Raw genomic sequence first — 12,564 nt, forward strand, 5'->3', positions numbered from 1 at the left:
TACCATAGCTGGGTATTATAAACTTAGTGGGAGGTGGCAGTTTAAAATTGATCATGATAATAACTATTCAAGTAGGTGCCCATTAGTTTGTATCACTTAAATATAAGATAGATTTTAGTCTCCATGTATACTGTCTGTTGAATAGTACTTCCTTGCTTTTACTAAACCCAAGTTAGAGTAATTACAAGTATGCAAGAAGGAAAATAACAAAACAATATAGTGGTATTTTTTGTCTTCCTTAGAAAGAAATGGAAATTATTTACCTTTAGTTGTTCTGAGATTTAATCATTGCTGATGGATAAAGTGATTTATGGACTTTTTATTTTTTATCCACAAAAGATTCCAGTAGCGCCAGCTGTGCCTGCAGTTAGTTTAGTCCCACCAGCATTTCCTGTCTCCATGCCAGTTCCTCCTCCTGGATTCAGTCCAATCCCTCCACCTCCTTTTCTGAGAGCAAGTTTTAACCCTTCACAACCACCTCCTGGTAAGGAATCTTCTTCTTTTTTTTTTAAGATTTTATTTATTTATTTATTTATTTATTTATTTATTTATTTATTTATTATGAATGATAGAGCATGAGGGGTGGGGAGCTGCAGAGGGAGAGGCAGACTCCCTACTGAGCAGGGAGCCTGACGAGGTGGGGCTCTATCCCAGGACCCCCAAGATCATGACCTGAGCTAAAGGCAGACACTTAACTGACTGAGCCACCCAGGTGCCCCAGTAATTTTCATATTACTATGTATACTCTACTTAGAATATCAGTCATTCATTCATTCATTTAGAAAACATTTTTTTTTTTTTTTTTAATATACTTTCCTTAAGTAAGCCCTATACCCAGCATGGGGCTTGAACTCATGACTGCAAGATCAGGTCACATACTCTACCTACTTAGCCAGCCAGGTGCCTTACAATATCATTTAAATGGTTATTTTTCCAGGTTAAAATGCTGTAGAGCATTAATTCTCAAACCTTGGCATGTGTAGGGATCACTTGGAGGACATGTTAAAGCAAAGCGTGCTGGGTCTGGCCTCCTTTTGTTTTACTAAGACTGAGGTGGGGTAAGACAAGTATATTTCTAACAAGTTCCCAGTTGATGCAGATGGTTGAAGGATCAGCACAGAGAAAAAAAAAATGGAATTCTTTTAAAGCATTGAAATACTGTCAAAATAATTTAAAATTTATGTTGAATTTTTCATATCAGAATTATCTGTAGTTACCACCCATTCATCAGAAGTATGCATTAAGTTATATAGATTGTTTCTCCTAAAAAATCATGGTTTTCATTTTGATTTTAGAAATTATAATTTAAAATGCAAATTGAATTTGTAATATTTTTTTTTTACCGTACAAATTTTTGATAAAAGTTCCTGGAGTCAGCATTTCTAATTTAGAAACTGTAGATTACTTAACACACAAATATAAATAATAGCTTATATAGCTTAGAGATAGAGCTTTTAATATTAGACCTTGGAGTAGAAGAATGAGGAAGAGGCACAAGGGATCAAATGATATACATGTTTTTCAAAGATATTTTTATCTTTCTTTGAACTTCATGAACTCCTTGCATAATTTGAAATTGATTTTTTCTTTGTTAAGGATTAGAAAATTATTCTTGTTGAATATTTTCTGTATTTGGAATCTGAGTTAAAATTATTTTTCCCAGAAGGTAATTTTTTTTTAGATTTATTTATTTTAGAGAGGGGCAGAGGCAAAGGAAGAAGGAGAAGAAGAGGAAGAGAGAGTCTCAGGACTCTCCGCATGGAGCACTGAGTTGGATTGGATGTAGGGCTTAATCGCACAACCCTGAGATCATGACCTGAGCCAAAACCAAGGGTTTGTTGCTTAACCAACCATGCTACCCAGCAGCCTTTCAGAAGATTATTTTATTTTATTTTATTATTTTTTTTCAGAAGGTAATTTTAAAGGATTATTTTAAAAACATACCACATAGAATTTCTAAAGTCATTGTCTAGCATTCATTTGTTGGAAATCAGGAAATCACATATCTTTATTTTTAGCTATTTGTTTTTGGGTTTTTGTTTTTGTTTTTAAGATTTTATTTGGGGTTGGGGAAAAGGCAGAGGGAGAGAATCTTCAAGCAGACTCTGCCTAGTATGGAGTCCGATGTGAGGCTCAGTCTCATAACCCATGAGAACATGACCTGAGCCAAAACCAAAAGTCATGTGCTTAACTGACTGAGCCACCCAGGTGCCCCTTTAGCCACTGTTTTTCTAATTGAATTGAATGGTAGCTTTATATCTTAAAAATGTAAGGAAACAGGTTTATATTTTGATCATTTGATATTTAAAAATATTAAACAGTCAGTATTAAATGAAAAGTTTATTTTACTGTTCAAAACATAATGTAGCAACTAACATCCAAGGTTAATTAAAATATTTTAATCTAGTAGATAAACAGCATATATATCAAAGAAATACAATAGCACATTTTGCAGATGACATTATTGCATATAGTGTTATCAGCAGTTTGAAATACAATATTTAACTCCCCATGCAGTCATTGTGCTAACATGAAACAGGTTGCCTAGCTTGTATTAATCTTTGATTTTAGAGCATCATAGAGAGTGCCGCAGGACTTAGACAAATGAGCAACAAATGAGCAAATAAATGATCATGATAAGGATTTCTTTGCTTCACTTAGCTTACTAAGCTAAGGATCAAATACAAGGTAGTGTTTGTAAAAGTGATTTTTAAAAATGTTTGTTTGTTTGTTTGTTTGTTTATTTAGAGAGAGGGAGAAGTGAGAAGTGTGCCAGTGAGTCAGGGAGGAACAGAGGAAGAGAAAATCTTAAGCAGACTCCCTGCTGAGTCTGGAGCCAGACCCAAGGCTTGATCCCACCACCCTAATAAGATCATGAGACTTATTATGAAGTCAGAAACAGCCAGCCACCCAACCAGCTGAACCACCCAGGCGCCCTAAAAGTGATTTTTTTTTTTAATAGAAAATGTATTCACAAATATGAGGCTGTAGTAATGGAAGACTTTTAAGAATGTAGAGTTTCATTTATAGCTATTGAAATCTTTGAATTTAACTCTTATGCTATTTTACTTTTGGTCTCCCCCCCCCGTAGGTTTCATGCCACCTCCAGTTCCACCACCTGTTGTACCACCACCTACTATTCCACCAGTAGTACCAACATGTGAGTTTTCTACTTTGGGAGTTTTCTTTTTCTTTTTTCTTTTTTTTAATTAACCTGTTGATTCTCATTCTTATGAATTTTTAATTTTTTAATTTTTAATTTTTTAAGTTTTAGGCAAATACTTATTTTGTTAAGTGATTTCTAAAAAAATAACATAATTATATGATAGTCATTCTATATTCATATTTGTTCTGTTGTCTCAAAATGTTATTTACAATTGGTTTTAGTCAAAATTCAAAGAAGAGTCTCTGGGTCATCTGTGAGGTTGGTTTGTTTGTGTATTAAATGTCTTAATAAAGAGCAGGCCTGCTCAGACTGCCCTTTATTTCTTAATCCTTTATGTCGAAGAAACCGTTCCTTTCTGTATGCAAGATTCCAAACAATGGATTTGGCTTTTGCTTCTTTGTGGTATCAAATTTGTTCCTCTGTCTTCTGATTTTTCTGTATGTAGGAAGTTTTTTAGCATAAAAGGTTTGTTTAGAATGTGCTTCAGCATTTTTAGTAACCGTATTTAACTGGTTGGGTGCTACAGACTTGATACATCACATCAGGACCATGGAATTTCTTCTTCTCTTACTTTCAGTGGTGGTAAGATGGATCAGACATTCAGGTAATGGAACCTGGCCATTAAAAAAGTTTCCCTTCGAATTTTCATCTGATGATTTCATCCATTGATCATTATTGCTTTAAAATCCTTTCTTCCTTTGAATTTTATAATTTTTCCACATTTCTTACTTAGAATTTTTCTATTAAAAAAACCTTCCTCTTACTAGCTAGTAGTAGTTAGTTGAGGTTCATTTTTATAGAACCATGGTAGATGCTTAATTCTTGTCTCTTAAGTGCTGTTTTTCAGCATAATGAGTTTAGTTCTATGGGTATTTCCAGTGATATCTGGTGACTGAGTGAGAAGAAGCTTTTTCTTATTTCTCCTTCTTTCTTTTCCTTTCCTATTCATCTCTGTCTCCGTTTTTAGTGTTTATGGAATAATAGAGTTTTACTTTAGAGGAGTTGCATTCACTTTTCTTTTTGAAGTTCAGTTTGTTTTATCTTTAGACAGTAAGACCTTTCATAGTTGCTTCTCTGTCCTTTTGAGATGACTACATCAGTTCTTGGAGAACTTCGTAGGTTTCTGTCCCAATACTGGTTCAACAGACTTTATCATAAAGACATTATATGTGACAGAATTTACCTATAGATAGTCCATTTTCCTTTTATTTATGAACTCTTCTCTATTTTAGTGTTTAGACAGGATTAGGATTCATCTTTGTTGTTGGTTAATTAGGAAGAATTCTTTATTCTTCCTAAAAATTAGAAAATTAAAAGCCATTTCTGAATTCAGCATTCAGAAATATTCATCCTAGAGCTTACCTCCTAATTATTTCTTTATAGTTTATTCATTTTAGAAAATTTGGGATCATTTGAATGGAGAAAGAGAAATAACAGCCATGTGTCCGTACTCTGCCAGTTGCTTACACTATCTTGTTTAATTCTCATAATTCCCATGCGTGATTGCAGGTCGTTTTTTTTCCTATTCTATAGCTCCGTTGTATGCTAACTGTATGTCCAGGTAAGCTGGAGTTAAATCGGAGGATAAAACAGTTCTTAAAATTCCTAAGTAAATGATATAACTGTATTGTGACATAAATTGGACTAAAAATTCTGATGGTTGAATTCTGATTTTATATTCCTCTCGTTCTTTTTTTTTAACATACAAATGACATATACACTTTTTTTTTTTTGAAGAGTAGATAAAGTGCATTTATTTTCTTTTATATGTGTTTTCCGTTTTTTTTTTTTTTAAAAAAAAAAGGAGAAGGAAAAAAAAAGCCTCCTCCTTTCCAGCACCCAGTGTCCAATGGGTTTGGAGATGTGGAGCCAGGGCCAGGCCCTAGGAGAAGGTGTGGGAATAGAAGGCAACGGCCTTTAAAACGGATGCTTTAAAATGGAATGTTTATTCTTTCTTTAAAATTAATTCTTCAAAATGGGAGTGTTTATACTTTTTATTTGCAGTCCACTTTACCTCTTCTTATATAATCGGTTTCTAACCTCATTTGACAAGAAGTAGTGAATGAAAGGACTAGTACATTATAATTTCAAGGTGATTGAACCGATTTGTATCATTGTATGTATTTGTCAATCTACGTGAATCATTTCTGTATATTTAGAAATCCATGACATTCTTGGAAATTAGGATTTTTTTTTTTTGTATTACTGGAATTTTCATCTTCAGTACTGGTCCTTATTTTATTAAACATTTTCTATGAAAACATTTCCAAAAATTATTGTGTCCCTGAATAAAAAAATAAAAAAAAAAGCTTTCTAATGTAATTTAGCCTCTTCTTGATGACTTGTCATTTTGAGCATCAGTTGTGATAGGTAATAGATGCCAATAAATGAAACAGTCAAACTGTAAGTAGTTAGTTTTCATAATAAATAGAGGAGCCAGAAGAGAATCATTTATGTCAGGGCATCTTACCAAACATTGGAAAAGAGGACAGAAAGCCATTTAAAACTTGAGCAAGGCCAGTGTTGGTCATGGTTAATATTAACTTAGCACATGAATTGCTTGCCTAATTAAATCTGAAATATATTTCTCATTCTTTAAACAGCTTTAGTGCAGCCACCATTATCCATGACTCCAGAAACTGTGAAAGATGTTGGATTTGGTAGTCTTGTTTTACCGGGTGGTTCTGTTGCCAGCAATCTTGCTACTCCCACTCTGCCAGCTGGAAATGTTTTTAATCCTCCAACTAAACAAGCAGAGCCTGAAGAAAAAGTACCTCATCTTATAGAGCACCAGATTTCATCTGGTGAAAACACAAGATCAGGTAAAACAAATTCCCCAGAAATACATAGTTAATTCATAAGCACTACTTAATTCTGAGATGTCATGTATTTGTAACCAGTTCAGAGCACCAATATTAAAAAGTTGCAGTATTTAAAAAGAGATCACTGTCTCCTAGAATTTCTCATAGAAAAAAGTTGGCATTCTGTTCAGGATAGAATAGATTTTGGCACCTTTCTTTTAAGACCTCTCCCACTCCTTTTTTTGGCCTATTGGGACTACATAAAGTGTTAGTGTCAAAATACAGTTTCACAAAATGTGTATACTTACAGAAAGATAAGAATGAGTAAGTATTAGATTTGAATAACTTCTACCCAGTATTCTCCAGCTAGATCTAAAAGATAAATATGATATTTGGAAGTAGCAGGTCCTTTTTTATATAGCACCATTGTTAGTATACTAAGACTCATTTCTGCTTTAGAAATATTTTTGTTAAAGGTGGAGAATGACTATAATGCCTGACGGTTTTCTTTAAATGTCCTATGTAAAGATTTTATGTAACATCCATTTATCTTTTAATATTTAAATTTCACCATGCATGGTATTAATTTTAATTTTTGTTTAGTATCTAGTGTATCTTGATTCTTCTGGGATACACGTAGTCAATTAATACTAGGCCAACTAATTATAGCATTAGTAATTACAAATATAGTTTACTTTTATAGAAGAGTGATTTTTTTTGTCTGTGTTATTTTTCTTCTTTCTGTTTTAGTGATTCCAAATGATATTCCAAGTAGCTCCGCAATTTTAGGAGGACAGCCGCCAAATGTGACAAGCAATTCTGGAATTCTGGGAGTCCAAAGACCAAATGTATCGAGTAATTCTGAAATTATTGGAGTCCGGCCATCTAATGTTTCCAATAGTTCTGGGATTATTGGACCCCAGCCACCAAATATTCTGAATAACTCTGGAATTTTGGGACTACAGCCACCAACTGTGTCAAGTAGTTCTGGACTTTTGGGAGTGCTACCCCCAAATATCCCTAATAATTCCGGACTTATAGGAGTACAGCCACCGAATGTTCCAAACGCTGCTGGACTTTTGGGAACACAACCACCAGCTGGGCCTCAAAACTTACCCCCTTTAAATCTCTCTAGTCAAAGGATGCCCGCAATGCCAATGTTAGACATTCGTCCAGGACTAATACCACAGACACCTGGACCAAGATTCCCTTTAATGCAGCCTGGAATTCCACCCCAACGGGGAATCCCTCCCCCATCAGTACTTGATTCAGCTCTTCATCCACCACCCCGTGGTCCTTTTCCTCCAGGAGATATTTTTAGTCAGCCAGAAAGACCTTTTCTAGTCCCTGGAAGACAAAGTGTAGACAATGTTCCTAATCCAGAGAAAAGGATACCACTTGGAAATGATAACATTCAACAGGAAGGAGATAGAGATTACCGGTTTCCTCCCATTGAAGCCAGGGAAAGCATTAGTAGACCTCCCCCGGTGGATGTTAGGGATGTGGTTGGACGGCCTATAGATCCAAGAGAAGGTCCTGGAAGGCCTCCATTAGATGGTAGGGATCATTTTGGAAGACCTCCTGTCGATATTAGAGAGAATCTTGTGAGGCCAGGCATAGATCATCTTGGTCGAAGAGACCATTTTGGCTTTAATCCAGAGAAGCCCTGGGGGCATAGAGATTTTGATGAGAGAGAACATCGGGTTCTACCTGTCTATGGTGGTCCAAAAGGCTTACATGAAGAAAGAGGTAGATTTCGATCTGGAAACTATCGATTTGATCCTAGAAGTGGTCCTTGGAACAGAGGATTTGGACAAGAAGTTCACAGAGATTTTGATGACCGCAGAAGACCCTGGGAGCGGCAAAGGGATAGGGATGACAGAGATTTTGATTTCTGCAGAGAAATTAATGGAAACCGTCTTGGACGAGATAGAATTCAAAACACCTGGGTCCCCCCTCCTCATGCTCGGGTTTTTGATTTTTTTGAAGGGGCCACTTCTCAACGAAAAGGTGATAACGTGCCTCAGGTTAATGGTGAAAATACTGAAAGACATGCCCAACCACCACCTTTACCAGTGCAGAATGATCCTGAACTTTATGAAAAACTGACATCTTCAAGTGAAATAAACAAGGAGAAGAGTGACACAGTTGCTGATATAGAAAGTGAACCAGTGGTAGAAAGCACAGAAACTGAGGGGACATAATCATCACTCAGTAGGTAAAAGATACCTTTTGTAAAGTTGTCATCTCTCTGTAATAGATTAATGGCTGACTGGACCATAGTTGTTCACTTTTGTCTGCCAGAATTAAGTTAATCTGATGTTCATGTTCACCTTTCTCTTAAAATAATTGTACAACTGACTTGTATAGACATTGTTCTTAATATGAACATGGTAGGTAAACATTTTTTTATTTTTCTGATAAAATATAAATGTTGCCCCCAGATTCTTTTAACTTCAAGGAAATGAATAACAGCTTGTCAGAGACTTCCTATGGAAGAAAGAATTTTTTAGATACTACCATTAGGTTGGATATGGTAATAGATATATTTCAAAATAGCAAGTGGTGGTATATCTTATCCATATCTTTAGGCTGCTGCAGAATTTTAAGGTAATAGACAAAGCTGTGATATTTTATGCAAAGACTGGCTCTAGATATTTGAGGAGCACAATACAGAGATTTTAAAAAGTGATTTTGTAAAATCTACACTATGGTCTCTGTTTCTCCAAAGTAAGTGTTTGTGATTTGTTCCTCATACTGCAGTGAGTAAAAAAGAAAAAAGAAAAAAAAAAACAACATAAATATTAAAGTACGTTTCAATGTTGGGTGAATTTTGTTTTTAGATGCCAATAAAACTTACTTGTTTGATAACAGTGTTCTAGGAATTGTATTTTTTTAATCTACAAATTCTTAAAACCCTGGATCGTTAGCAGCATGTGCTTAGTTGCAGAAGTTTTTTTATTATTCTTAATAACAACAATGAAGAACTGTATGGTAGAAAAACATGTACTTTGATATAAAAATCATGCAGTCTCATTAGTATGTATGTAATATCTGTATATATTTATTGTGTAAATCATATGTAGATTTTTCTGTTTCTCTGTATGTCTTCATGTACATACAGAGAAAAATAGTAATAGTTTAGATAATAAAATATTCTTTAAAATCAGAAAATTAGAGAAATTTGACTAGTTGATAATGCTCATAGTCAAAACTCTTCTTAGCTTTTATGAAGGTAAAATAAGAAATATTGTAAAGAAATGCATTGGCGGTTTGGCAATTCTATTTTAATGTAGTTAGGCATGAAGCCAGAGTTAGCATGGAGCCAAAATTCATGTGAATGCTTGCATTGTTTTGTTTCACATTATATTTGCTATTCTGCATAGATAGTGCTAGTACTAAAGTACTTACTGGTCACTTGCCTGAAGTGAATTTCTTAATTGCACAGAATGTATAGAGATGTTGGTGGATTTAAAAACACTATATATATCAGAAACAAAGCATCCACCATGTGTTTTGTAGGCTGTGGGTAACACTGTTCAGATTAGCCTCCACGGTAAACTGAGTAGCAGAAAAATTGGGGATTGGTTTTCTATTTATTTATTTATTTTTGCTTTTAATTTTCATTTATTTGCTGTTTGTTATTCCTTTGGGTTTTACATATATATACATATAAAACCATTGTGTTTTTTTTATTCCTAATGAAGGCTTATATTTGCTCCTATGAATAGTCATTTTTGTTCCCTGTGCATTCCCAACTATTCATCATTGCTCTATTTCTCTAAAATTCGTAAGCTACAGTTGTCAAACGTGCCCAAAGTAACAATAGAAACACACTAGCCATTTAAAATTGGATTGTTTTTGCTTACCTCTTGATGATAAGCTTGTAAGAGCTATTTTACAGTTGGTTCCTGGCCAAAAATCAAGTCATTTCTTTTTATAGGTTCTGAACAGAAACAGTACAATGTTTTGTTATGTGAACAAGTGGGTAAGAGTGGAAATTGGCTGTTTATTTCTATAGTAATTCAGTCCAGTGATTTGAATTGGTTTCAGTCTTTTCCTTAGGATAACAGGAAAAACTGTGACTTTGGTACAAAGTATTAATGTTCAGGAATGATTAGCCTTGTCCTTACGGACATTGTATTGACTGGGATTTCAAACTACTTTAGTTGCATTTACCATTATTAAAATTAAGTGACATTCACTTGAATTGAGTAGCAATAAAAATGTAAGACTCTTCAGTGACCTTTGATCCCAAGTTTTTTTTTATCACTTTTGGGCCTTCATGTGCAAACTTGAAAACAAAATACTTTCAGGTATTGCACTGGTTTGAAGATTTTGTGGTGAAAGTCAATCTAATCAGTTGTCAGTACTGTATCTAGAAACCCATTTTGGGAGTGTGTGACACTCTTAAAATAGTTGAATTATGTGTACTTGTTCTCACTTTGTTCTTACTTTGTAGTATAGTATTTAAATGAAAGGGTGTTATTATTCATCCTTATAATGATTTTCCAAACTTGATATTTACATACACCATTTTCTTAAATAATGGAGAGAAACTTTGACACAGGACCCATCACATTTTTGTGCTTTTGATCCCAGTATTGTCACTAGAATGCTAGCCATTAGAAATGTGCAAGGAATGACCCTAACCACTTTAATAAAATTGTTCAAAGTGCTGCAGGCAGTATCTACATTAGCCACCAAATCAATAGTGTTTTGATTTGTGATATGTTAGAGAATGATAAGACTTTCTGAGGTGTATTCATAGACTGCAGTTTGAGTAGATACTATTTTTTAAATTTTGGTTTTTTTTTTTTTGGTCTTTAAACATTTCATTAAACATTGGCTTCTGTTCATAGCGTAAATACATAAAATGCACTTTAATTTACATTGAAATTAGAAATTTATTTTACAGCAAAGCAGTCTTTATCTGCAGCATCTTGTAGGTGAAATGCTAAATTTATTGCAGTGTGTAGGGTGTACAAATGCTTAGCATTGGGAGATGGAATAGTATAAAATTATATGCTTAGAACTCTGAAAATGACTTTATATAGTATTTAATTGACAAAATTATTCATTATTTAAGCTCTTATATTCTTACTAGAATTTCTTTTGCCCTCATAATTTAGTTGCTTCATTAAGTTTATTGGCCATTTCACTTATAAAAGATTATAGTTTATGGAGCTATACATTTAAGGTTGTTTTGGGTGGATCAGTTTTGTAACATTTAAAAAGAAAAAGTTACCTCTTTTAATTTGAAGAAGTTTTTTTTTTTTTTTAAATAAACACTGTAGTTCATTAGACCTAAGGTGCCGTTGATTGTCAGAAGCACCATACAGGAATAAAAAATGTTTCCAAGATGACATGCCAGTGATAATAAGACCCATCCTAATTCAGAAATGTCAAAATGTAAAGTGTTTTAGAATCAAAGAAATGTGGTATTCATTATGAATTTTATATATCTATATAATCCCTTATTCATTAAGTGATTTAAAGAACATTTTGATGTTTTTTGTCATTGTATATATTTTAGATGGGCACAACTTTAAAGAAAAATTTTAATATTCAATTAAAAATAATTTTGTTATACCTTATGTGCCTTTATTATCATTACTTTATTGGGTGCTATATTAAAAAATGTCTTAAGGGCTTTTAACTGTTTCAGAGAAAGAAAACATTAACATTTTTCTCTTTAAATATTTTACATAATGTAGAAGAGAAGCAAGTATCTTTATATTCGTTTTTAAGATAGGCAAAATTAAAAACTAAATATTTGTAAATAGTCATAAATACTACAGTGTGGCAGAGAATTATAAATGTTTCCTTAATTGAGGATGCTGTGGTTTTATATAAAACATCTTTTAAACTGTAACTTAAAAAAATAAACTATAGCTTAAGTTTTAGGCACTAAAAGTTTTCTTTTCCACTTCTGAAGAGAAAAAGATGACTGCTTTTTAATGAGAGATTTAAAAACAAGATACCTTGGTTTAACAAAACTGTCTGAAACTAGAATTCAAAATTAATGGCCCAGATTGGTGGTATACTTTAGAGGCATCCATATTGAAAGCAATTTGAAATACACTGTCTCTGTGGTTCTCTCCCAAGAAATGTGTAACAGAATCACCTGTTGGAGCTATTTGAAAATACCAGGAGGTTTTGGGGGAGGTCACCATAGACTTATTAATATAGAATCCCCTGTGGAGGTAAATACTTTATATACACCTGTACGCACACACCCCTCCCTGGGTGTATGTATACTTTTTAGCCCCCCACATACCACAACTTCAGATATATTAAAACATGTATATACCTAATATACCATGTACTTCAGATTCTTTAAAAATTTTTTTAAATACTTTGGTGATCTAAAAATTATTTTTAATATTTCAGTAAAGTATATACTTAATTTGTGGCAGTTGGTTTTGGAATATGAATAGAAAATAGGGAAGTCATTATCACAGATGTTTTAAACTCATTAAAGCGCATTAAGCATTAATCTAAAAATGAATTCAAGAAAAGGATGGAAAGAGGCGTATGAGATGGTTTTAGGAAGTATTTTTGACTCAAGTGAAACTTTGTTATAGGATACTTCAA

At 33.5% G+C, this 12,564-nt stretch overlaps 1 protein-coding gene across 11 annotated transcripts in view; it reads left to right on the forward strand.

The window, feature by feature from the left end:
* SCAF8 (SR-related CTD associated factor 8) overlaps positions 1-12,564 on the forward strand; it is a 223,876-nt gene that overhangs the window by 73,658 nt on the left and 137,654 nt on the right. For 7 of the 11 annotated variants that reach the window (XR_005985682.1, XR_005985684.1, XR_005985680.1 and 4 more), the window contains exons 18-21: positions 340-484; positions 3,092-3,160; positions 5,770-5,988; positions 6,718-8,185. Coding sequence is in view for 5 of the 11 variants with exons in the window: in XM_041741256.1 (XP_041597190.1) it covers positions 340-484; positions 3,092-3,160; positions 5,770-5,988; positions 6,718-8,171 (1,887 nt within the window). In the remaining 6 variants the exon portion in view is untranslated. Of the gene's footprint in view, positions 1-339; positions 485-3,091; positions 3,161-5,769; positions 5,989-6,717; positions 10,213-12,564 lie in introns of those variants that run through there. The other 4 variants (XM_041741288.1, XM_041741299.1, XM_041741253.1 and 1 more) reach the window with 1 other exon arrangement.

The sequence above is a fragment of the Vulpes lagopus genome, chromosome 2 (genome assembly GCF_018345385.1).
Source record: "Vulpes lagopus strain Blue_001 chromosome 2, ASM1834538v1, whole genome shotgun sequence".
In the NCBI taxonomy this organism is placed as follows: Eukaryota; Metazoa; Chordata; class Mammalia; order Carnivora; family Canidae; genus Vulpes; species Vulpes lagopus.